General features: G+C 45.3%; 1 protein-coding gene across 1 annotated transcript; it reads right to left on the bottom strand.

Moving 5' to 3' along the window:
• Window positions 1-218: 218 nt before the first annotated feature.
• LOC147717219 (keratin, type I cytoskeletal 19-like) lies at window positions 219-18,587 on the bottom strand. The gene is made up of 8 exons (XM_086924168.1): window positions 17,718-18,587; window positions 14,949-15,031; window positions 11,799-11,955; window positions 10,887-11,048; window positions 10,628-10,753; window positions 8,316-8,536; window positions 4,439-4,464; window positions 219-813 (listed from the first exon to the last, which is right to left on the bottom strand). The coding sequence occupies exons 1-8, from the start codon at window positions 18,186-18,188 to the stop codon at window positions 716-718; spliced, it is 1,344 nt and encodes a 447-aa protein (XP_086780294.1). The 5' UTR covers window positions 18,189-18,587; the 3' UTR covers window positions 219-715.
• Window positions 18,588-26,360: the final 7,773 nt, after the last annotated feature.

Here is a 26,360-nt window from a genome sequence, read left to right as displayed (position 1 = left end):
GGTGGAAGATGGAGCAAAGGTATTTAGACTGTAGTGAGAATCAGTCGCCTTTTATAGGGTGTAAATGTAATGGTCGCACCACATTATCGTAAAGTTCAGTACATTTATTTCACAGACTAGGGACCTGCAAAAATAATACACTGTGTGAGATCAACCATGAGACGATTAACATATCTATGCAAGAGACAATAGGCGACAGAAATTGACACAAGACACAGTTGTGCAACAGTCAGGTGTGATCGTTTATTAAACCGGCTGAAGATGCTGTGTAGGTCTAGGTTACATGTAGGTGGTAATCTGGATTGCGCATGACAGAGACAGATGAAGCGGTGGAGACCTATGGAAGATGGTTAGCTGCTGCCTCATGATGGGGTCAGTCCAATGTTCAGAGGCACAAGATGAACGTCAGTGTTTGAGCTATGTCTGCTCATCCTTTCTCTTCTCTTCAATAGACAAAAAGCCAAGAATGATTAAACTGAAGAGATGCATTATGCTGTGTTTGGCTACCCCATCTTTAGACAGACAAGAAAGAAGAAGATGTAAACAACTCTATGGGAAGGACCCATTTTAGAGGATCTCGGGTGATCTCTTACGGGGTTTAGCTGGACTATTTGTAGGGTTTGGGATTGCTCTGTGATGGACAACTGTGGTCTTCATCCAGTGAGGTGCCCAGGGTTTGCCAGCTTGGGTCCTTCAGGATCTCTTCCTGTTTCCCTCAGTAGGCAGATTTGTGGAGTTTCTCGTGGGAAGCTACAACCTTCCCATCCACGGACTCTTCTACGATTGTGCGGACTTGTCGGGTGGTTTGTACCACTGTTGTGAAAAGAGGAAAACATGAACTATTGCTGTAGTATCAGAAACCCAAACACATAGTACATAATAAATACGCCTGAAAGTTTTACAATATTTATTCTGACATGTCAATCTGCATTTATCCTGGTTTCTTATTATTTCGGGATTTTTCGATATGTTGTTTTGATGGATGAAAACATTTGCATTTTCAAACCTCTACAGCTATTTAAGGTTATAATTTTAACACGCTATGCTGCTAATAATATCCACTACTGTTTGACTTCAAGCCATGATGGACAACATAGTGACACTCAAAAAGAAGCCCAGATTTCCGAATGTTCTCGTTTTATTAATGTACACAAAGGAGAAAGAATGAAACCTGCTGTTTTCTGTTTGTGTTTATAAAGAAATCTATAAAAATGGATAGTGGGAACTTTAATATTAAAATTTTCAGTGTAATGAGCATTAACAATATCAAAATACTTAAAGAAATTATGAATACTATTTCTAAGAAAGAAGGGGCTTATTTACAAGTCCCTTGCACCACTGGTGCGTCACTTTTTGTGACGCACTGGTGATGCAACCTGCTGCTCCAAAATTTAGGAGAACATGTAAAGCCACCCTGCATGTCCCCTTGTAATTATGTCCCCTTTACACACAACACCTTTCTGCACATAAACAATCATCTCCCTCAAGGTAGACACCCTTGCACCATTGGGTGCCTGCGTCGGCGCATGGTAGCAAATTTTGCGCCTGCGCAGGGGAGAGCAAAGGGATCCGATAAATCGTTGTAGATAGGATGCATCCCAGTGCTTTGGAATTAACGCAGCACGGGTCAGCCAAATGAATTGTGGCCCAGCACTGTATTAATTCCTTGTAAATGAGGCCCGAAGTGTGCAAAAATGATTGCCTTGGGTACAGTGGTTAATTTGTAAGATAAATAAATGCCGGGCGCTCGTCAGGAGGCAGCTAACACCAGCCCATTTCTCCTGTTAGCTCTGCCTAAAACAGGAACAACGACCAACCATGAAAGTTGCGAGAGGATGTAGGGTAATGACCCGAGCCGCTGACTTCAGAGCTGGGAAACCAGGTTTGAGTCTCGGTGTCGGCTCAACATCCTGTGATTCTGGGCAAATCACTTAACCCCCACTTAGATTAATGTGTCCTTAACTGGTGCTCATGAAAAGCGCCAGTGTTGATGATTACGTTCCGGTGCTGAGCACCGGAAACCACAGTCTCAAATTAAGCAGTGTTTGGCTATTTACCATAATGGCCATGCTAGATCCACTGAAGTCATTATCTGAACACCTCATGATAGTGAAGAATGGGTAATGCTCAAGGACAGCAGTGTAGCCCGGTATCTACCATGTTGTCTAAGTTATAAAATGTGTATGTGCACATGCAACAATAATATTGGGAAGAGAGAGTGACCAACATATTTTTGTATTATATAGACTCATTGCATATGGACTCTTAACCCTTATTGATTTTAGGCTTGCAGCAAAAATGCCATATTTGATACTTTCGAAAGCTTTGCAAATTGTCAAAAAGGGCTAAAAGAATCTCAGTATATTGCACCACATCACTTTGCATTGCACATGCCTGTCCTCCTTTTAACTAGCCTGAATGACAACCTGATGGCATTATTGCTTATCTGGTGCCCACCACAGGCACTAGAATCCTCACGGTGGATCATGGTCCTGAAAAGTGCAGTTCAACGTTGATCTTTATGGGCCAGAATAATGGCAAACTTTCAAGCTATCCGTGTTAGATAAATGTAAGTACAATGCATCCAAATGGGAATCATTTAAACAGTCAGTAGCTATCCTGAAGAACCCATCTTTTCGGGGACCTATTTTAATTTACTTGGTAAACAGATCTATCCCAACATTGGTGATCTGATGCTAAGAGTAGACAACAACGTTCTCGTTGTGCTCTCATAGTGTAAACAAAACAACAGGCTCTACAGACTTGTGGTTTCATAGAGAAACGAGGATACAGCTGTGATTAATAAACTGTTTCTGATACCAGTTGGAAAATGTGGGGCATATTATCAAGGGGGTTTATCTCCGCTTTTTTGGCTTTAAAAGCCAAGAATGCGGAGATAAAATGATCTCCCTATTACCTAGCTGTCGCTAACACCAGTTATCGACAGCTAGTAGGAGATAGCGACCATCTTGGGCCCCACTTTGCATGTCAGTGATATTTATCACTAATGACATGCAAAGTGGACGTGCCAAGATGTTAGCGACTGGAAACAGTCGCTAACATCGCTATCTCCTATTACCAACAGCGCGAATATCTCCAAAAGCTAACACCTGCCCTGAGCAGTTCTTAGCCATGTTATCCAATGGGAGGTGGATAACATGGCTAAGAGCATTAGCTCGGTAATGCATGAATATCGCTGACTTTTCAGCGATATTCATGCATTGCGGCCGATTTTTATCGCATTTGCGATAAACCTTGGTAATACCAAGGTTTATTTGCGATAAAAATCGCTGCAGCTCAGCTGTAAATTTTTGTCTCTAACCAAGCAATAGCGATAATTATCGCTATTGCTTGGTAATATGCCCCTGTATTCTTTTGTCTTGTTAGTTATTTGTTCTGTAAAATCAACATGGCAATATTGTGGGAGAAGCAACACGGCGTCTTTTTCAGTGGAACAATCAATATAGAAGAACCAGTATATCATGTAGAGAACCAAAATAATGTATATGAGATGCCAAAAAGAGCCAAACATTAGGAACCTTGCAAGAGAATGCTAAAATAAACAGAAGGATATAAACTATAAGTTTAAGAGGCAAAAAATATATTTGCCATTTTAAGTCACCAAAAATTCAAGGTAGAGAGGGCCAAACTGCACAAACAACAGAAAAAAGATAAACACAAATGCAGTGGATCCTGGATACTCTTGGTAAAATCACAAAATGTGAATTTAAAGTAGGGTTACCAACCAAATGCATTCTGGGAGCCCTTATTCCTTGTTCTCACCAGTGAACGGTGTCTACTAAATGTTGAAAGGAAAGCATACACTAGAAGATGGTGTTGCCAGCGACCAGGAGTCAGCCAGTAACCTTTTAATAGGGAAAACCAAACATACTTATCAGGAGAATAAAAGCTTTTCTCCTTATAAAGGGAAGCTACAATCCCTCTGTAGGATTGAAAACATCTGAACTGGTCCATAAACCTCAATCCAGACTATAAGAGGGCTAAAATTGTCCCATGTCAGGCGTCATCAGCTCACCCAGTCCTGTTTCTGCTTTACATTCTTATACTTGAATCTTACATTCAGCACAGGAAAAAATACTAAAGCTACCAAAATTCAATGGGAAACTAAAAACTCAATGAACTATTCACTCCAAAATATCCCTTTATCAATTACCTAAACAATTATTTAATAAACTCACAAAGAGATCCAAATTCTACACATAAATGAGCCAGAGAGCCTTTGTAAAAGAGGAAGTATTCCATTCCCTGTGGTTAACAGGCTACAGTCTTTCAAAAGCCTTTGTCCTTCGTTCTTAGGTCTGTGTGCCAAGATCGTGAAGGGAATGTTCCCTCCATAAAGAATGTTGGATCCAGTTTACATAATAATAATTATTAGGAAAAAACTATTAACCACTTAAGTATGGTGAAAATCCCTTACCATCTTTGGTAGTCCTGGACGAGAGCCTAGAAGGAGAGAGAATTTGTGAAACATTAGAAATGAGACTGTGTAGGCGAAAGACATAATAGATTCATTGTGGAAAACACAGACACTGGGATAGTACTGCAGACACAGCAGTAATTAAAGGACGTGGGTTTCCAATTGGAGTCCAACATATATTTCACAACAAGACCAAAGACGATTTCCATTTACGCAGTCACCACGACTAGGAGAGGTTTACGGCTGGAGCCCATGGTGTAGCTGCTAAGAAATGGGATAACTTTTCACTCCGTATCAGAAAAATTGACCACCATTGGGCCTTGAAAGTGATACCAAGAACAAACATATTCCCTGCTTTGCCTCCATTTCTAAATTTCACCAGACTGCTAAGCAAGTTGAGACATATTATGTTTGGTTGATTTGTGGGTTGTACTTTCTGCTTCTGATGGGTTTCTGCAGGTAAGTGTGGGCTGCAATTTTTGGAAAGTGCCCTCAAAGCAGTAGGGAGATATTGAGTCTGAATACCTATGGTAGATGATTGCACTCTTTGCTAGGTCTCTGCTTAGCCCAATTGCTTGTTGTTTGCCGATGGTGTGAGAAATTCCTGAAGCCTTCATACTTGTCTACCAGGATCTCATTGAATCCTATCATTTTTCCTACATTTTCCTCAGTTATGGCGAAAATATGCCAGTGTTCAGACAAAGGTCTAGCTAACTAGAAGCTATCAATTTATGGTAACTTATATACCAGTACTCAAAGATTTTAAATGTGCAAAAGTGTGTTGTTGAGAATATTTCAAGCAAAAAAGTAGTGATGGAGTCTAGGATGAATACATTATTTAAATCCTGCACTGTAACCCCTCCTACCTCAGCTTTAAAAAAGACCTTAAACATCAACTTCTCAACAAATACTGGGGTCCTTAACCTCCCCTCTGACCTTACATTGTGCTTCCCCTGCTTTGGTTTTTCCTTTACTTACCTCCTTGCTCTCTCCTCTTTCCCACTCTTTCTTTTTACATATCACCCTGTTTACTCTCACCTTACCCCTCTGTTTTCTCCACCCCAACTCCTACCCTTACCCCAGCCCTTCCTATAATCTTTCTCCTTCGATACTCTCTCCACTGCCCTAGTTTGTTCTCACCCACTTAAATTAACTAATTGTTCATTACCCACAAATCCGCCCGATTTTTGTTTTGCTCCACCCCTTTACTTAATTTGTGAGCTCTACCTGCGTTTTTTGTTACCGTTGTAAAATCACTCTTCTTGATTGCCTCCACTCATGTAAAGTGTGTTTCTTTTGCCCCTTTTTAACTTAATATGTACTATTCTTGCCTTTTTTGTGTTTATTCGATGAACAACTATTTTTCCTGTACTGCTTCTGATCATGTAAAGCGCTCTGATACCCCTGGGTCTAGCCAGCGCTACATAAAACCTTTCAAATAAATAAAAAAAATTAATGAGATTGCTTTATCCTAACGTTCCTGTGTGGCCAAGGCACAAATTCAGTCTATCTAGACAAAAGATTCAGCCAGACATTAAACTGGAATTTAGGCATCCTATACATTCCCCGGCTTGTCTTGTATTTGTACGATGAAAGACATCTCTATCGGCAACTATTACCTATCACTCATTGCTGTTGTGTTTCCCTGGCAGAGAGGCTTCATTGTAATTGTGGTTGTTTTTGGTTCACTGCCATTTATTTACCTTTGTCTGCGGCATGAAAAGTCTGGTACCTCGTTATACTGTCTGGGACAGTTTGTTCATCTGTGTGGGCGTTCCCAAAGATGGAAGAGCGAGACCCAAACCAGTGTTCTTGAGTCTACTCTGCCCTCCAGAGACCCATAAGGACCGGAACATTAGTTGGGAGCCTTATGTGACAGGCGCTACGAGTTGTGGCCGGAGGTGAGGCGGGTTGGCCTCATGTGCTAAAGAAGCATCTTGTAGTATTACACTGAAACGTCTGCTCTTTTTAGGGTGGAATGCTCTACCATTGGTAGGAATATGGAACACCGCTGGATTCGGAAGCCTTTATTTGGGATTTCAGCTTTTCCCTAATGAGTGAGCCTGAATGCTTCTAAAAGTCCAGCAGAACTTTTGCAATGATTGTCCCATATTAGGCTACCTGTGATGGACCCTGTCCCGGTCATCGTAACCTTTGAGAGGCAACGGTGAGCCAGGATGTTCCTCAATTTAACAAAGACAGTTGGTGCCTGGGTCAAACTGGAATTTGGGGTTGGAGTTGGAAGGCTCTGGCTATGTCCCAAGGCACCCCTTATTCAGCCTATGTTACATGGACGCCTGAGGATCACTTACTCAGGGATTTGGGTAATGTTAAAGGTAAATAACAGTTACGTTTGATGCATGCATTGAGAAAATGCCAATGTTTTGCATATATTTAGCTAGATTTCTTTTCAGTGATGAGAAGAAATAGGCACAGGGGATGGAGATTGAATAAGGACCACTCACTTACAAGTGGAGTGTTTCTCCTACCTTCCTCCACCTCCAGAGTTATCAAATAAATTCTTATATAAAAAGGATCTGCACCCAAAATAAAAACTTTACATGGAGGCCCTCCCCTCCTGCAGCAAAGCAGAGGTAAACTGCAATGCAATGTTGGTGTCACACTACAGCTTTGTGTCGTGGGTTGAGATAGGGGGTTGGAAAGAAACATCTAAGCCATGTAGCTGAAACTAGGGACAAATATGTTTAGCTTCCTGAGAAACTGAGACTGTGACCCAAAAACAGCAGAGATCTGCCCATTGTACAGAGTCCAGTTTAAGGCACTCTCAGGTACATGCATCATTGTTGCCATTTGCGATTCCTTAATTGCGAAAATTAAGGAATCGCTATTAAGGAATCGCAAACGGCAATGCATCAAAAATTCGTAATTTTCTTAGCGATTCCTTATTTTTCCTTAATTGCGATTCACAATTTGCGAATCGCAATTAAGGAATCCCTTCCCATTCATTCCTATGGGCCAAAAGGCCCATAGGAATGAATGGGAAGACAATCTCAATTTGCGATTCGCAATTAGCTAATCGCAAATTGAGATTGCGATTTCAAGGGTGCAGGGGTGTCCAAAGGACACCCAGTTGCACCCCTGAAATCAATCCATGCACATATGTTATGCACACACATGCCGTAAGGGCATGTGTGTGCACAACATGACAGTTTCAAAAATGCACAAAATTGCATTATTCAGATTTTTCGCAAATTACCATGAGGTCCAACCTCATGGTAATTTTTTCCTCCTAATTGCGAAATCGCAATTTTTTTAAGTGTCATGCATTGCATTTAAGGAATCGCAAATTGCGATTCCTTAATTGCAATCGCATTTACCGAAATCGCAAAAAATTTCGATTTCTTGTAATTTTTTGTTGATGCATCCCAAATAGTGATTTAGGAATCGCAAACGGCCGAATTTTGCGATTCGCACCGTTTGCGATTCCTAAATCCTTTGATGTATGTACCTGTCTATATCGTTTATAGGGGAGCACATAAAATGAGGCCTACGCTTTAACAGAGGAAATTTGTATGGTACTCTCCATCTAGAAGCCTGCATTCCTCTTCAGCCAGTCTGATATGCAGTCCCCATGGCAAGAAAGTTCGACTCAGGGGCAGATCATTTTGTTTTGTAGCTTTCTGACTCTGAAATACTTTGCTAATTGCGCTTAGACACATGGACACTCTGTCACACTTCAGGAAGGAATTGAAAACTAGACTCTTTCCTAGAGATTAATCCTCAGCCCTGTTCTTCAAGCTCAGTTACATACAGTGTCTTTTTGGTAATCCCAGTGCCAGGAAACCATTTGGGTGGCAGCTGCGCTATAAAAGTGTCTCTTACATTACATTACATTACAATGGGCATTTACACTCACTGGGCATCCTCTCCCTCCAGCAGGCGGCGGTAGGTGGCGATCTCCATTTCCAGGCGCGTCTTCACGTCCATGAGGATCTTGTACTCTTGGCTTTGCCTTTCCATGTCGTTTCTGAGGTCGGCCAACTGCGCTTCAACGTTGGAAATCATGGCCTGGATCTGGTTGAGTTGCATGCAGTACCTGCCCTCGGTCTCCGCAAGGGTGCCTTCCAGGGCCGATTTCTAAAAGGAAGGAGGGGTGTAAACAGAAGTTATAACAGAGATGCCTTTATAGCCATGCTTATATCATAGTTGAGAATCCACCACATTTGTACAGTCCACAATGATCTGGTTGAAATCAAGATTCTTTTTATTATTGGCGACTGTGTTAGTTTACACAGCCGACACATGTTTCGCTCATCGGCTAAAAGTACAGAGGGCACACTTTTTCAAAGCTGCAATCAAATCAAAAATAGAAGCAAAAAGCAAAGGAGCTTTAAGAAAACCAATATTATTTTAAGTGACTAAATAAGAAACCACCACCATTTCACCCGAAGAATGTGTATGTGCAACAATAAGACATGCTGCTTTCATTCGAATGCGGCCATTTTGTGGTAAGTCATCAGCAGGATACTCAAAATGGCTGCACCCCAGAACTAATATCTTGGTGTCACACTACAGCTTTGTGTCGTGGCTGAGATAGGAGGTTGGAAAGAAATCTCTATGCCATGTGAGATGAAACTTTGGACAAATATGTTTGGCTTCCTGTGAAACTGAGACGGTGACCCAAAAACAGCAGAGATCTGTGAAAAACAAGGCAAGAACTTGTTCTGGTCCAGTCAGATGATTTTACAGGAAACGGATAACAAACGCTCTTTGCTGGGAGTGTTCCATAATCAAACCTACTTAATATTATATATCTATACCAGAGGCCAAACCTATATATTAGCATTTGTATCCAGAAAAAAAATGTTTATTGAGACTTGTGAAATCCTTAGTCCCTTCTTGGATTTATGAAACTTCTAGCCTTCCTTCACTAGATGTGAATTAATTTAATTTTATTTGTTTACTCAAGTCCTAAAATTTTCAAATAGCATAGAAAGTGATAGCTGACAGTGACCCCAAGGTCTATTCCCTGATCTTCATAGGCCTCTCCGCCCACATTTTCTTTGTCATAATCCTAGGCAACTATGCACTGTTTCTCCCCTGTGCCTGGCCAAAAAGTTATTATTCGTTTTTCAAGCACCACATGGTATTGGTAGACTTAATTCTTTACCCTGTTGATTACCTTAATGTTTCCCTGCCATAGTTTGTGTTCTGGACACTTTCTCTGCAAACAGAGTGTCGTTGGTTGAACTTGGACACTCACTTGGCGCCAGCTGGTAGGAAGTATACTTTTCTCTACCATGTTCATCTTTTCCCTAGTCCTAATGGAATCAGTGATCCTCAAGGTGTTCTGGTTCTTCAGTGATACTATTTTAAATCGTAAGATGATTCACAGATTGGTAAGTGTAAATAAGAGACCTTATATCTGTTCCCCCCTTCCTCCAGAAAAAAGGCATTCCTTCATTAGAGTATTCAGTTTTCAAACTAAATTGCTATTGGCTACGGGTAAATTTGGAGATTGGTTGGCTTAGAGTGTCTAAGCTGTGACAGTAATGTTAGGGCCAAGGCACTGAAGGGATAATGTTTCATACTGTATCGCAGCACACCCTTTCCACTCAACCTAACCATGTCCGGCTAAACACTTCCACACTCTGCAGATTTTGTGCTCCCAATACTTTTGACTCACTAGTCATGGAACCTTCCGAAGGATGTAGTCTGGAACATCAAAATGCCAGAATGTCGTAGCCAAAATATTGAACAACAAAATGTTGAGGCAGTTCATATATGTAGCTAAATATAGATTTACTCTTCTTAACCATACATCTATAAACCTTGAAGATATGTATCTCTTCAATCAAGGAACATGTATGTGGAGTTTAATATTGTGATAAAAATCGCACCACTTATAAATTCAATGCCTACTCATCAAGATATTTGTGCAGAGATTGCAATAAAGCCAACAGCTTTTAATCAGGCCTGTGTCAATGTCAGTCTGCCTTGAACCCCACAGACTCCAACGACCACGCTGCTTCGCCAGATCCACCGAAGGAAGGTTTTCAGCAATGGACCAAAGTTTGTCATATAGAAACACTCAAAGACTCCCATGATCTTCAAACCTTCTCAGCCCCCCCCAAAAACTAATGAGGGTGAAGGGCGAGGGAGAGAAGGCGATACACACAAATGTGCAACACAAGTTAATTTAATAAATCATGAGAATGGGTATGGTACCATGCTTAGCTGGGTCTGCAGCTCTATCTCCAACCCCTGCAGAGTACGCCTTAAGTCTGTGATCTCGCTCTTGCTGGACTGTATCTGTTGACTGTGGGTGGCAACTTCACGATTAAGTTCCTCCGTCTGAAATGATGTGAGAAACACAGTGTTACAATACCTGTTCACACTAGGTACGTTTTTTATTCAACCTGCAATTACTTTGTGGAATGGTTGGAGCAATTGTTATCATTAACGTCAGCGGATGACTTTCTCTTACCTTGCTGAAGAACCAGGCCTCGGCATCTCTGCGGTTCTTTTCCGCCAGATCTTCGTATTGGGCTCTCATGTCAGACAGGACCTTGCCCAGGTCTGCACCTGGTGCCGCATCCATTTCAACGTTGACCTGTCCACCGACTTGACCACTCAGGGCGTTCATCTCCTAAAAACATAAAGACATCACCAGATCATGGGAATTTAAATGCACTTTGATCAACAGTTTATTGTGTGACATCCCTTTCCTCACCACAATCTATGATAGGGACATTTCGGTTTTTTTGTAGTCATCATTAGCTGCAAAGTTGACAAGAAGTCGTGGCTTCTCCAAGAATAGGTTTTTCAAGCCTACCTACATAACTTACAAAGCACATCCAGTCTTAAATTGTCAAGTACTAGACCGGTTTGTTACACTAGAATGTGGTCCTTTGATAACATAACAAGAGTCCGTGTATGAGCATTCTAATTTAATGGGGTATGTGACATTTAATGTACCCAGTTAACACTATGTGTGATCAATATTGCGCCACCCGTAAATGTGCTCCATGCACAGTGAGGTATTTCTGCATGGATAATGAAGTGTTTCTGCATGGACTTGCAATCAAGCATTGGTCAAAATCAATCTGCATTCCCACTGGGGATGTCTTCTTTGATACAGCAGATTGACCACTGCTGAGAGGGAATGGGGAGATGAAGGGACTGCTAAATTGGTCTAGTTCCTGTACTGACTGAAGGTAGAAACTCTCTGATGATTTCATTCTATGTCGCCTTTTTAACCTTAGAGTCTGATTTGTCTGGTAGGAGATTGGGAGACTTCGTAACAGATGATGTCAATAAAAGTCATGAGAGACTGGGGCAGAATCATTCACTTGTTAACACGCTTGTGTGCACAAATGTGCTCATGTATGTAGCTTACCTCCTCGTGGTTCTTCTTGAGGTAGGCCAGTTCCTCCTTCAAGCTTTCAATTTGGATTTCAAGGTCTGACCTGGCCAGAGTCAACTCATCCAGGACCCGGCGTAGGCCATTGATGTCGGCCTCCACACTGTTGCGGAGGGCCAGCTCAGTCTCGTATCTGGAAGAAAAAACTCAGTTTAATATGAATGAGAAGCAGCCATCGGTACCTACTGCCTGAACAGAAGGCTAGAATTTGCAGAGTGCATGCTGATGGCTAGATCCCTCCTGATTGGCTGAACTGTTATCAGTTCTACACCAGTCTTGTTGGCTGGGAGGGGAATGAACATTTGAGAGGGGACGATGAGGGGCGAGAAAAGGAGGAGGCTGAGACTGGAGAAGAAAGGTTGGTGCGAAGGGGAGATAAACAGAAGATACAGTGGGTATCAATGAATGCGGTGAGAAGTTTCCTTGTAGAAGTGCACTGTGGCAAAAGTGTTTGGGGAGACCTGGTGTTTAGGTTGGAGGACGCTGAAAGTGATTCATCCACCCAGCGATCGATTGGTTTACAGGACAATTTGCTTATCTGTGACTTTAAAATGTTTGCAGCAGAGCCAACCACACGTCAAGGATTAGCTTGACATGAGGCCGAGACACACCTACAAGCCTTTCGGAGACAATGACCGGACACAAAATCTCCTGATTTGCCTCTCTTCCAATCCGCTTGTTTATTCAGCCATGTGAACCTACACTGTTGTGCTTGTTACTATGTGGTTGTATATTCCCCTTGCACCTTCCCTAGTGATCATGGCTTAAGGAAGCATCGCATGAACACAGACCCATTCTCTTCCTTCCCCCGAAGCAGCTCAGGAGATAGAAATATACTCAAGAGTATCTGCTGTTTGCCCACCAAATAGGGCCATAGCTTTTCTTCCTACTCGCTAAAGATAATGGCCGACACTGTTCATTCCAAGGCAATTGTTATTAAGTGATGACGTAATTTTAGGCTTGGAGGTGCGCCCAGCCTGGTCTCCCACAGGCTGCATTGTTCTTTGTAAAGCGCGTAAGAGTATGTCACAAGGGAGGCATTGTTCTTGACTTGCGTTGTTATCCAAAAAAGCAGAGAATAGCTTCCGAAGATTGCCAACATACGACTACCTTGAAAATGAGGACAAGAGAGGTTTGCTCTCTACGGGCACTCCTCTGCCATGCTACAAATCCCCAATATATAGTGCTTCTGCCCATCCAATGATGTATGGGAATTGGTGTCCCCTTTGTGGCAAAGCCAAGGTATCCATTGCCACCACCATCAAGGTTCAGAAATGTGGCATTGCACCCAGTCATTGGCATAGCAAGGGTACCAAGGGCCACAGTGGTAGCAAGGAAAATGCCCCTGACTGTGTATTTGGTAGTATAATGCACCAATAACCAGGGCTCAGTGTGCCCCATGGGCCACTAGGTCCTGGTGCCACTGCACATGCTGCACCATTGATAGCTTCTCCTCTGCGCCCGAGGCACACCCGCTTTGCTTTTCTTATCCATCCAAAAGAGAGCTCATGGTCCTTCCATGGGGAGAGGAGTTGGCCTAATGGCCTAATGGCTAGGGCGGTCGGCCTCGAATCAGGGGAACAGGGTTCGAGTCTCGGTAATGACGCTGAACATCTTGTGATTCTGGGCAAATCACTTAATCTCTCCGTGCCTAACAAAAATGAATGTGTCCTCATGTAAAGCAGCTGGTGCTATGTAAAGCGCTCTGATACCCGATACCCTCAGGTCAAGTTCGCGCTATATAAAACTCTGTAAAAAAAAACATCCCTCAAACCACAACTCGTAGAGGGGGGAGCAGGCCTTGGGTTGGTCTCCGGGCGACCAAAGCAGAGCCATTCGGACCACATAATTATAGTTAACCAGACAAAGGGTGGGTCCAGGGTGTGAGACCCTATTAAGGTCTCCTTCCTGGTATGAGTGAGACTGTGCTTCCAGGTGAGAGTTCCTACAACTTCATGGGTTCATGGAAGCAAACCTGAGATGAAAACTGCTCCAGCACGTGCTTCTCCTTTTGGGTGCAGGACACCACTGGGTCAGCCAGCTGTGAGGATGTGTTTCAAGGCGCATGAAGTAGTCCCGGCATCTAGGAGCTGTGGCGTTTTGTGTTCTTTATGTCTTACCTAATCATGTAACGTGTCGCATGCACTTCACAAAGCGGATCCTGTATGAATCTATTGTTTACAAAGAAAGAGAACTGTGCTCAGCTGTTTGCAGAAGGGCAGCTTGGTCTGACTCTCTGCCGGATGTTTAAAGGGAGGGGCGGGCCCTCCAAAGACGGACTGCTGTAAGAGTGAAATGTGACCTCCTGCTCGCCCCCTTGACTGGGGGTGTCTCAGAGTACAGAGAGTGCACAGGCCGAAAACCTTTTGGTCAGGACAAGGCCCAATTCCTTGTGACTGAGCAAAAGTGTGAGAGTGTTGCAAGTTGTGAGAATGGAGTGAAACTTGCAAAGTCGTGGGAGTGTGCCAGGAGGGAGACCCTGCTAAACCTGGTGCTGCTCTATCAATGACTGACCATGGAAGCTGACCAGGGCGAGACTCTATCCAGCATGAGACCTTCAATTGAAACATGTGGGAGTCTGAGACTGTGCTAGGAGTGAGACACTGCGACGTAGGTCTGAAAGCTGACGGGGTGGGGGCTGCTCCTGGAGATGTGAGGTTCAACTACAACGCGTGGAGTCTGAAACGTGTGCTGTAAAGGTGGGCATTCTGGTGATGCCAATGTGGCCAAGGAAGCTGGCCAGCAGAGAGCCCTCCTAGAAGGCATGACATTCAGGTGACACTTGTGAAATCTTGGAGAGTGGTAGGAGTGAGACCCTGCTGCAAGGAATGATATTAAATGTGTTCATTTGTGATCATGTAAACTGCCTGGGCATTAAAATGTGCTTGTAGACTTGAGGCTCAGTTGGAGTCTACAGTTCCACAGGAGCTGTGTCGGTGTGAGACCCCGGTTCAGTCTGTGGGACGAGATGAGACTACTCCAAGAAGTGAGACATCACCACATGAAAACATGAATTCTGACACAGTAGAAAAGGAAACATCTAGCATTAAAATAGAGAGAATCTAAAAGTTTACCCCAAGCCAATCTTCCCACAGTCCCCCCTCCCACCAAAGGGGTACCACTTACTTGCTCCTGAAGTCATCAGCTGCCAGCTTGGCATTGTCGATCTGCAGCAGGGTCTTGGCATTGTCCGTAGTGGCAGCGTGGATCTGAAAGCGTAAGGTAAAGCGTAAGGTTCAACAGTGAAAGCAAGTGGCAGTAACCATCTTGACAAAGCACTAGGAAGATTGGATACCCAGGGTCACCTGACATGCTACCAACATTCTTTCTGGACAAGGAGTGGGCGCAGCCCAGTTTCAAAACTCATACAATACCCTCTGGCACCAATGTGAACAACTCCTTCACTAGCATGGGTGACTGTGGGTAGACCTGCAGCGCATTAGGGCCAATTCCAAAGCAGGCCCGATAGGTCATACTAGTAAAACATTATTGTATGAACTTTCCCCTTTGCTTGGTGGTGAAGCACGGGTGGGTTGGTGGTCACATACAGTAACACAGCTCGCAAAAAGCAGCCCTGGAGGCTTCGTTGCAGCTAGCAGAGTGGGCACTTCTTTGGTTAGATTAATGTCTGCTATGTACCTGTGGAAGCCCTAAAAACTGAGGACATGAATCATAAGGCCGAAACAATGACTTGGGCTTCTTGGGAAGACATTGGGTGAAAAACATGGCGAATACAAAACATGCAAGAAGGGTGGATGCAGTGGGGACCAGCTATGTTGAAGGATTTAAGCCAGGCTCGTGTAAGCCGTGACCACTGGACCAATCTGCTACTGAAGTGATTGGCTACAATATTCTGGGTTCTGTTGGCCTAATGGTGAACTTAGATATGGAGGTGATGACTGTTATGCTTCTACTACTGCTGCTGAGTTTGGTGTTGAACACTAGCATTGCATCTCCATCAGATGCTGATTTGTGCTCTCCTGGTTGTGCCTTCGTAAAGACTGTATGACCTCTGTATGTAGCAAGCCAATCGGAGGGAGGCGCCTTTGTGCCAACCAGGGGCGTTGCCATCATAAGTAAAGTATGCCGAGAAGCACCATGATCTGGAGTAGCGGTTCTTAACGTGTGGCCCTCTGCCTACTGACCTCTTGTCCTCATTTCAATAATACCTTTTGTGTTTCGAAACTTAATTTATTCCTCAGGTAAGTCAAGTTCTTGAGAGGGAAAGACTTTTTGAGGGAAGGTGATGTTCACCTTGCGTGTACAGCTGTGGTTATATTTACATTGAAGATAAGGTTTTCTATGTAATGTCATGTGGTGTAAGTAACCACTTTTCAACCATAGTCTTTTCTTTAAATATATAAAGATCTCTGGAGGTTGTAAACTTAGTTCATTTTACCTCAAACAATTGGACTTACACCCTGAAAACAATCATTTGTATAACTAAAAAGACCACAAGAGGAACACAGGTGTCTAGTCACGGTCATCTTGTAACCTGGAGTCCAGACTACACCGTTTCCCCTCAATTTCCATTCCATGTGCTTCGCAGACTTGAGCGCGCGGGCTTGGCATGCCTAACCACATGGCACCTGAAATATTTCATTCTAACCAATCGCGATGCCCCATTCCCTGACTGATGGGTTAATTCCCCCCTTCCTGGGAAATCTCTTTTGTTGATTATATCAAATGAGTGTTAATTAGCTTATGATGTGAAACGGGAAGTACGGGACTCACTAACACAGACTTTGTTTACTCTAACTCATGTTGTTTCTGGCACGCGGTGGGCAGGAATGAAGAAAATAAACAGAATGAGAACTGAACAAGCTTTGAGACGTCACAACTTACAAGTAAACAAGAGGGACAACTCCTCTCTTTAGTGGTACACACGAATGGAGCTATACATTAAAAAATACCTCAGAATCTCAAAGAACATGTGACGACCCTCAGAAGCATTGAGTATATGTTTAAATTAAAAAAAAGAGCCCAGTCTTTCCCCTTGGTTTTTTAGAGGATTCGAGAATGCTAAGCACGTTCGTTGGTGCCCACGTGATGATGTCATAAGTGTCTGCAGAGGAAGCAGCAACCTTAAGCATTGGGAAGGGGGGGGGGCTGCATTGCTCATGCACCCTGTGAGAAACAAGGCCCCTCATAGAGGATGACTGGGGTTGGCCAAAGCGTTATCACTAATGGCTGTCCCTTTGTTTTAGTTATTATTCAGTAAACGCAATGATTGTATTTAAATCAAGCATCACTTATTGTCCATTATGGTTCACAAACCAGTGAGGACCAACCAGAGATTCAGTAACTAGTACACTCCACAAACACAGATGCTACTAAAGTAAATTTCCTCCACACCACTGTCCATTCAGAACTGCAAATCAGTCACGTTTTTCAGACACCCAGAGACTCTGCAAATAGGGCCACCTTACAAAATAATGGTATTGATCATTGACGTTAAACACAAGCCACAAACTGAACGGTCTCAATGAAACTTTATGACTCGACTTCAGAATGATAAAAAGTCTGGGCCGGACCTGCTAGGACCCACACCTGTGCCATACATGTTATATACACCCCCTTTCAATATATCTTCAATGTTCTAATCTCTCTTACTTTGTTATATAAATACATTGTGTACATTAATCTCCTATATGTTACTGTTGGATGTAAATGTTTGAAATGGTATGTATTCCTAAATGCAACCATTTTAAGTGCTCATAATTCTGTCAGAGATAAGGATGAGGGAAGTGGAAGTGTAAAGATTAGGCCAGAATCACACAATTTGGTCAAGTGGTGAAGCTAGGATCAGATCTCCTGGATAACAACTAAACCACGTGGATGGTCCCAAGCAGACAGTGACCCGGTGACCTGTGCCATAGTTGCCGTGTGCCTCACCTTGTTTCGCAGGTCTTCGATGGTCTTGTAGTAGTGGCTGTAGTCGCGGGAGGGCCCGGGGCCTTGCTTCTCGTACCACTCGCGGATCTGGTGCTCCAGCTTGGTGTTGGCCAGTTCCAGGGAGTGGACCTTGTCCAGGTAGGAGGCCAGGCGGTCATTCAGGTTTTGCATGGTGGCCTTCTCGCCACCGGACAGCAGACCATCACCCACACCGTGGCTAATGCCAAAGCTAGAGCCACCATAGCCATAGCCGGCACCACCACCACCCATACCGCCTCCCACCCCTGAGGACACATACCTAGCCGTGGACACGGAGATATTCCTACCTCCGCTGCCTCCGTGGATGCTCGGGGGCCGGTAGCTGCCCCCCGAGTAGACGGGGGACACTCTGCTGGAGGAACTACCCGGACCCCCAAACCCCATCCCTGAGCCGGAAGTGGAGTAGTTCTGGCTGATGCTGTACGTGCTCATTGTGGCGCGAGAGTGCACGAGCCGGGCCCTCTAAGTCTGGCTGTGTCGCAGTGGTGAGGACGGAGGGAGAGTGCGGATCTTCGCCTCCTCCGGGTCTCCTTATACCCACAGCCTTGGGCGTCGGCCGCTCACCCGCTTAATTCGTCAGCCTTGAAGTCGGTGCCAATTTTCAGGAACTTCGTGTCTTTTTTTTGCAGGTCTCGCAATTTTTTTTCTGCTCCTTATGAGTTTACGAGGGTGAAAAGGAATTGTCTCAACACGGTCCCCGGCCCCCACCCTGCTGTGAGGAGTCCCTTGCTCACACAAGGGGCGGGTTTACCTGCCGCTCCCCGACAAAGGCCTGGCGCTCTGATTCACGTCCCAGCCGGGCACCTCCAGGCTACACTTTTGTCTCGGCCCTCCCTGCGCATTGTTCGCCCGGGACAGGCTTTCCCGTTCCTCTCTGGTTCCACCTGTGCCGCCTGGGCGGGTTGTGTACTCTCTGGTTACAACAGCAAGATGCACACCAGGCGGAAATAAAAGAAAGGGTTCTTTCCTGCTCTCTAAAGTCGAGTAAATACTTGTTTCCAAGATTGTTAAGAACACTCACACATGTGCAACATTTACACAGGTGCAATATTTACACATGCAAATTCGACACCATGTAGAAACGTTTAAATGCACAACTGTGAGGCAAAGGTGCATTACAGCAGGTAGCCATTGTTTGTCATAGAGGGAAATATTTCCCTTACTGGCACAACCCCAGCCCCAGGATCTCCTTATACACGGGGCCTCATTTATGAAAAGTGAAGCATCTCTGCGTGAAAACAGCGATGCGTCACTTTTCTTTGCGCTCTCCCAGCGGCATGCTCAGTGCGTCATATTTACACTATGGTGGGGGGGGGGCTGCATTGCTCATGCACCCTGTGAGAAACATATTTACACTATGACGCATCATGTCACAAGGAGTTACAGATACACCAGTATTTCTGACGTATCTGTAGGCGCAAAACTGACGCATTGCTGGAGTGTGTCACAAAAGTGACGCAACTCCATCAATGTGTCATTAAACATGGCTAAGTCCCATGTTAAATGTGCCTGCATCAGTCTTATGCCTGTCATGAGGCAGGCGTAAGATATTGACGCATTTGCGTCCTAGAAGTGACGCAGTGTAATCTCATAGATTTCACTGCGTCACTTCTACGAGGCTTGTGAATGGGGTAGCAAAGGTCCAGGGAATTTAAGGCTTTGGACAACACTTAAATAAGTAGTCTTGATGGGTGGGTGGAGACACACTCGAAGCTCTGGACCTCATGGGCTTCAAATAAAGAAACAGTTTTGAAAAGTGTTAAGTGTGTTCTCCACTTAAAATTACAACGATTTTCCAGGATTAATTTCCATTCTTTCCAGATCGTAGTAGGGAGGACAGAGACATTTTTGTTTTCAGTGAAGTTTCTTTATTTTTATTTTTATTCATAGGACAAGGACAGCCGACACGTGTTTCGCCCCCTCTTGGCGATTTGCGCCGGGGCTTTCTCAAGGCTAGGTTGGTTTAATCACATAAGCAGTTTGTCACTTCCAAATATTTACAGTGTCCAAAATACGAAAATATAGTTCTTCATAGGTAAAACATATTTTTCTTAGGCTATTGCCCCTAAGCCTACAGTCCTTCCGACGTGGTGGTTCTTGGGTTGAATCCCCGCGCTGTTAATCCTGGAAAATCGTTGTAATTTTAAGTGGAGAACACACTTAACACTTCTACGAGGCTTACTTACTTCAGAATGCCCACCCTGCACACATTATACCTGCCGCAGATATAATGTTTACAACAAGGGGTGGTGAGGGACAGAGTCTCTGAATTAATTTCAGTCAAGAGATCAGGGCTAGATCCAACACCGTTTTTTAGCTCACTGCACCATCCCAGTTTCAGAACCTGGCTGTATGCAAATTAGTCTGTTCCTGTCCCAGTGCATGATGGGAACAGGGCAAACCAAACTACAAAAGCCAATTCTTACACTGGGAAGGAAACAAGCTACCGAGGACCGGTTTCTGGCATTTCAGCCTCTTCGGCCCGGCTTGCTTGAATCCTGATGGTGCAATGAGCAAGGGACTCACATCTGAGTATACCCTTCCACGCTTAGGGTGGACAAAAATATTTACAACAAGGGGTGGTGAGGGACAGAGTCTCTGAATTAAACAGAATACTCTCACCCAGTCAAGAGATCAGGGCTAGATCCAACACCGTTTTTTAGCTCACTGCACCATCCCAGTTTCAGAACCTGGCTGTATGCAAATTAGTCTGTTCCTGTCCCAGTGCATGATGGGAACAGGGCAAACCAAACTACAAAAGCCAATTCTTACACTGGGAAGGAAACAAGCTACCGAGGACCGGTTTCTGGCATTTCAGCCTCTTCGGCCCGGCTTGCTTGAATCCTGATGGTGCAATGAGCAAGGGACTCACATCTGAGTATACCCTTCCACGCTTAGGGTGGACAAAAATATTTACAACAAGGGGTGGTGAGGGACAGAGTCTCTGAATTAAACAGAATACTCTCACCCAGTTAAGAGATCAGGGCTAGATCCAACACCGTTTTTTAGCTCACTGCACCATCCCAGTTTCAGAACCTGGCTGTATGCAAATTAGTCTGTTCCTGTCCCAGTGCATGATGGGAACAGGGCAAACCAAACTACAAAAGCCAATTCTTACACTGGGAAGGAAACAAGCTACCGAGGACCGGTTTCTGGCATTTCAGCCTCTTCGGCCCGGCTTGCTTGAATCCTGATGGTGCAATGAGCAAGGGACTCACATCTGAGTATACCCTTCCACGCTTAGGGTGGACAAAAATATTTACAACAAGGGGTGGTGAGGGACAGAGTCTCTGAATTAAACAGAATACTCTCACCCAGTCAAGAGATCAGGGCTAGATCCAACACCGTTTTTTAGCTCACTGCACCATCCCAGTTTCAGAACCTGGCTGTATGCAAATTAGTCTGTTCCTGTCCCAGTGCATGATGGGAACAGGGCAAACCAAACTACAAAAGCCAATTCTTACACTGGGAAGGAAACAAGCTACCGAGGACCGGTTTCTGGCATTTCAGCCTCTTCGGCCCGGCTTGCTTGAATCCTGATGGTGCAATGAGCAAGGGACTCACATCTGAGTATACCCTTCCACGCTTAGGGTGGACAAAAATATTTACAACAAGGGGTGGTGAGGGACAGAGTCTCTGAATTAAACAGAATACTCTCACCCAGTCAAGAGATCAGGGCTAGATCCAACACCGTTTTTTAGCTCACTGCACCATCCCAGTTTCAGAACCTGGCTGTATGCAAATTAGTCTGTTCCTGTCCCAGTGCATGATGGGTATACTCAGACATGAGTCCCTTTCTCACTGCTCCATCAGGATTCAAGCAAGCCGGGCCGAAAAGGCTGAAATGCCAGAAACCGGTCCCCGGTAGCTTGTCTCCTTTCTGGTAAAGAATTGGCTTGGTAGTTTAGTCTGCCCTGTTCCCATGATGCACTGGGCCAGGGACAGACTGATTTGCATATAGCCAGGTTCTGAGCTGGGATGGGGCAGTGAGATAAATAACGGTGATGGATCAAGCCCTGATCTTTGGACTGGGTAAGAGTGGTCTGCTCAATTCAGACACTCTGTTCATCACCACCCCCTTTTGTAAATCGATTTTGGCCACTATAGGTGTGGCAGGGTATACTCAGACATGAGTCCCTTTCTCACTGCTCCATCAGGATTCAAGCAAGCCGGGCCGAAGAGGCTGAAATGCCAGAAACCGGTCCCCGGTAGCTTGTCTCCTTTCTGGTAAAGAATTGGCTTGGTAGTTTAGTCTGCCCTGTTCCCATGATGCACTGGGCCAGGGACAGACTGATTTGCATATAGCCAGGTTCTGAGCTGGGATGGGGCAGTGAGATAAATAACGGTGATGGATCAAGCCCTGATCTTTGGACTGGGTAAGAGTGGTCTGCTCAATTCAGACACTCTGTTCATCACCACCCCCTTTTGTAAATCGATTTTGGCCACTATAGGTGTGGCAGGGTATACTCAGACATGAGTCCCTTTCTCACTGCTCCATCAGGATTCAAGCAAGCCGGGCCGAAGAGGCTGAAATGCCAGAAACCGGTCCCCGGTAGCTTGTCTCCTTTCTGGTAAAGAATTGGCTTGGTAGTTTAGTCTGCCCTGTTCCCATGATGCACTGGGCCAGGGACAGACTGATTTGCATATAGCCAGGTTCTGAGCTGGGATGGGGCAGTGAGATAAATAACGGTGATGGATCAAGCCCTGATCTTTGGACTGGGTAAGAGTGGTCTGCTCAATTCAGACACTCTGTTCATCACCACCCCCTTTTGTAAATCGATTTTGGCCACTATAGGTGTGGCAGGGTATACTCAGACATGAGTCCCTTTCTCACTGCTCCATCAGGATTCAAGCAAGCCGGGCCGAAGAGGCTGAAATGCCAGAAACCGGTCCCCGGTAGCTTGTCTCCTTTCTGGTAAAGAATTGGCTTGGTAGTTTAGTCTGCCCTGTTCCCATGATGCACTGGGCCAGGGACAGACTGATTTGCATATAGCCAGGTTCTGAGCTGGGATGGGGCAGTGAGATAAATAACGGTGATGGATCAAGCCCTGATCTTTGGACTGGGTAAGAGTGGTCTGCTCAATTCAGACACTCTGTTCATCACCACCCCCTTTTGTAAATCGATTTTGGCCACTATAGGTGTGGCAGGGTATACTCAGACATGAGTCCCTTTCTCACTGCTCCATCAGGATTCAAGCAAGCCGGGCCGAAGAGGCTGAAATGCCAGAAACCGGTCCCCGGTAGCTTGTCTCCTTTCTGGTAAAGAATTGGCTTGGTAGTTTAGTCTGCCCTTTTCCCATGATGCACTGGGCCAGGGACAGACTGATTTGCATATAGCCAGGTTCTGAGCTGGGATGGGGCAGTGAGATAAATAACGGTGATGGATCAAGCCCTGATCTTTGGACTGGGTAAGAGTGGTCTGCTCAATTCAGACACTCTGTTCATCACCACCCCCTTTTGTAAATCGATTTTGGCCACTATAGGTGTGGCAGGGTATACTCAGACATGAGTCCCTTTCTCACTGCTCCATCAGGATTCAAGCAAGCCGGGCCGAAGAGGCTGAAATGCCAGAAACCGGTCCCCGGTAGCTTGTCTCCTTTCTGGTAAAGAATTGGCTTGGTAGTTTAGTCTGCCCTGTTCCCATGATGCACTGGGCCAGGGACAGACTGATTTGCATATAGCCAGGTTCTGAGCTGGGATGGGGCAGTGAGATAAATAACGGTGATGGATCAAGCCCTGATCTTTGGACTGGGTAAGAGTGGTCTGCTCAATTCAGACACTCTGTTCATCACCACCCCCTTTTGTAAATCGATTTTGGCCACTATAGGTGTGGCAGGGTATACTCAGACATGAGTCCCTTTCTCACTGCTCCATCAGGATTCAAGCAAGCCGGGCCGAAGAGGCTGAAATGCCAGAAACCGGTCCCCGGTAGCTTGTCTCTTTTCTGGTAAAGAATTGGCTTGGTAGTTTAGTCTGCCCTGTTCCCATGATGCACTGGGCCAGGGACAGACTGATTTGCATATAGCCAGGTTCTGAGCTGGGATGGGGCAGTGAGATAAATAACGGTGATGGATCAAGCCCTGATCTTTGGACTGGGTAAGAGTGGTCTGCTCAATTCAGACACTCTGTTCATCACCACCCCCTTTTGTAAATCGATTTTGGCCACTATAGGTGTGGCAGGGTATACTCAGACATGAGTCCCTTTCTCACTGCTCCATCAGGATTCAAGCAAGCCGGGCCGAAGAGGCTGAAATGCCAGAAACCGGTCCCCGGTAGCTTGTCTCCTTTCTGGTAAAGAATTGGCTTGGTAGTTTAGTCTGCCCTGTTCCCATGATGCACTGGGCCAGGGACAGACTGATTTGCATATAGCCAGGTTCTGAGCTGGGATGGGGCAGTGAGATAAATAACGGTGATGGATCAAGCCCTGATCTTTGGACTGGGTAAGAGTGGTCTGCTCAATTCAGACACTCTGTTCATCACCACCCCCTTTTGTAAATCGATTTTGGCCACTATAGGTGTGGCAGGGTATACTCAGACATGAGTCCCTTTCTCACTGCTCCATCAGGATTCAAGCAAGCCGGGCCGAAGAGGCTGAAATGCCAGAAACCGGTCCCCGGTAGCTTGTCTCCTTTCTGGTAAAGAATTGGCTTGGTAGTTTAGTCTGCCCTGTTCCCATGATGCACTGGGCCAGGGACAGACTGATTTGCATATAGCCAGGTTCTGAGCTGGGATGGGGCAGTGAGATAAATAACGGTGATGGATCAAGCCCTGATCTTTGGACTGGGTAAGAGTGGTCTGCTCAATTCAGACACTCTGTTCATCACCACCCCCTTTTGTAAATCGATTTTGGCCACTATAGGTGTGGCAGGGTATACTCAGACATGAGTCCCTTTCTCACTGCTCCATCAGGATTCAAGCAAGCCGGGCCGAAGAGGCTGAAATGCCAGAAACCGGTCCCCGGTAGCTTGTCTCCTTTCTGGTAAAGAATTGGCTTGGTAGTTTAGTCTGCCCTGTTCCCATGATGCACTGGGCCAGGGACAGACTGATTTGCATATAGCCAGGTTCTGAGCTGGGATGGGGCAGTGAGATAAATAACGGTGATGGATCAAGCCCTGATCTTTGGACTGGGTAAGAGTGGTCTGCTCAATTCAGACACTCTGTTCATCACCACCCCCTTTTGTAAATCGATTTTGGCCACTATAGGTGTGGCAGGGTATACTCAGACATGAGTCCCTTTCTCACTGCTCCATCAGGATTCAAGCAAGCCGGGCCGAAGAGGCTGAAATGCCAGAAACCGGTCCCCGGTAGCTTGTCTCCTTTCTGGTAAAGAATTGGCTTGGTAGTTTAGTCTGCCCTGTTCCCATGATGCACTGGGCCAGGGACAGACTGATTTGCATATAGCCAGGTTCTGAGCTGGGATGGGGCAGTGAGATAAATAACGGTGATGGATCAAGCCCTGATCTTTGGACTGGGTAAGAGTGGTCTGCTCAATTCAGACACTCTGTTCATCACCACCCCCTTTTGTAAATCGATTTTGGCCACTATAGGTGTGGCAGGGTATACTCAGACATGAGTCCCTTTCTCACTGCTCCATCAGGATTCAAGCAAGCCGGGCCGAAGAGGCTGAAATGCCAGAAACCGGTCCCCGGTAGCTTGTCTCCTTTCTGGTAAAGAATTGGCTTGGTAGTTTAGTCTGCCCTGTTCCCATGATGCACTGGGCCAGGGACAGACTGATTTGCATATAGCCAGGTTCTGAGCTGGGATGGGGCAGTGAGATAAATAACGGTGATGGATCAAGCCCTGATCTTTGGACTGGGTAAGAGTGGTCTGCTCAATTCAGACACTCTGTTCATCACCACCCCCTTTTGTAAATCGATTTTGGCCACTATAGGTGTGGCAGGGTATACTCAGACATGAGTCCCTTTCTCACTGCTCCATCAGGATTCAAGCAAGCCGGGCCGAAGAGGCTGAAATGCCAGAAACCGGTCCCCGGTAGCTTGTCTCCTTTCTGGTAAAGAATTGGCTTGGTAGTTTAGTCTGCCCTGTTCCCATGATGCACTGGGCCAGGGACAGACTGATTTGCATATAGCCAGGTTCTGAGCTGGGATGGGGCAGTGAGATAAATAACGGTGATGGATCAAGCCCTGATCTTTGGACTGGGTAAGAGTGGTCTGCTCAATTCAGACACTCTGTTCATCACCACCCCCTTTTGTAAATCGATTTTGGCCACTATAGGTGTGGCAGGGTATACTCAGACATGAGTCCCTTTCTCACTGCTCCATCAGGATTCAAGCAAGCCGGGCCGAAGAGGCTGAAATGCCAGAAACCGGTCCCCGGTAGCTTGTCTCCTTTCTGGTAAAGAATTGGCTTGGTAGTTTAGTCTGCCCTGTTCCCATGATGCACTGGGCCAGGGACAGACTGATTTGCATATAGCCAGGTTCTGAGCTGGGATGGGGCAGTGAGATAAATAACGGTGATGGATCAAGCCCTGATCTTTGGACTGGGTAAGAGTGGTCTGCTCAATTCAGACACTCTGTTCATCACCACCCCCTTTTGTAAATCGATTTTGGCCACTATAGGTGTGGCAGGGTATACTCAGACATG

The sequence above is a fragment of the Lissotriton vulgaris genome, chromosome 5 (genome assembly GCF_964263255.1).
Source record: "Lissotriton vulgaris chromosome 5, aLisVul1.2, whole genome shotgun sequence".
Lineage (NCBI taxonomy): Eukaryota > Metazoa > Chordata > Amphibia > Caudata > Salamandridae > Lissotriton > Lissotriton vulgaris.
Note: the sequence above shows the minus strand (reverse complement) of the source record. Positions and strands in the feature narration are given on the sequence as shown.

What these genes read in the sequence shown, in the direction of transcription:
- LOC147717219 (XM_086924168.1), bottom strand. Translation starts at nt 18,188, where the DNA reads ATGAGCACGTACAGCATCAGCCAGAACTACTCCACTTCCGGCTCAGGG. An exon ending in GCTGATGACTTCAGGAGCAA is followed by an intron (nt 11,956 to 14,948) that starts GTAAGTGGTACC and finishes TTTTTCTTCCAG; the next exon opens with ATACGAGACTGAGCTGGCCC. An exon ending in TGCAGACCCAGCTAAGCATG is followed by an intron (nt 8,537 to 10,627) that starts GTACCATACCCA and finishes CCTTCCTTTTAG; the next exon opens with AAATCGGCCCTGGAAGGCAC.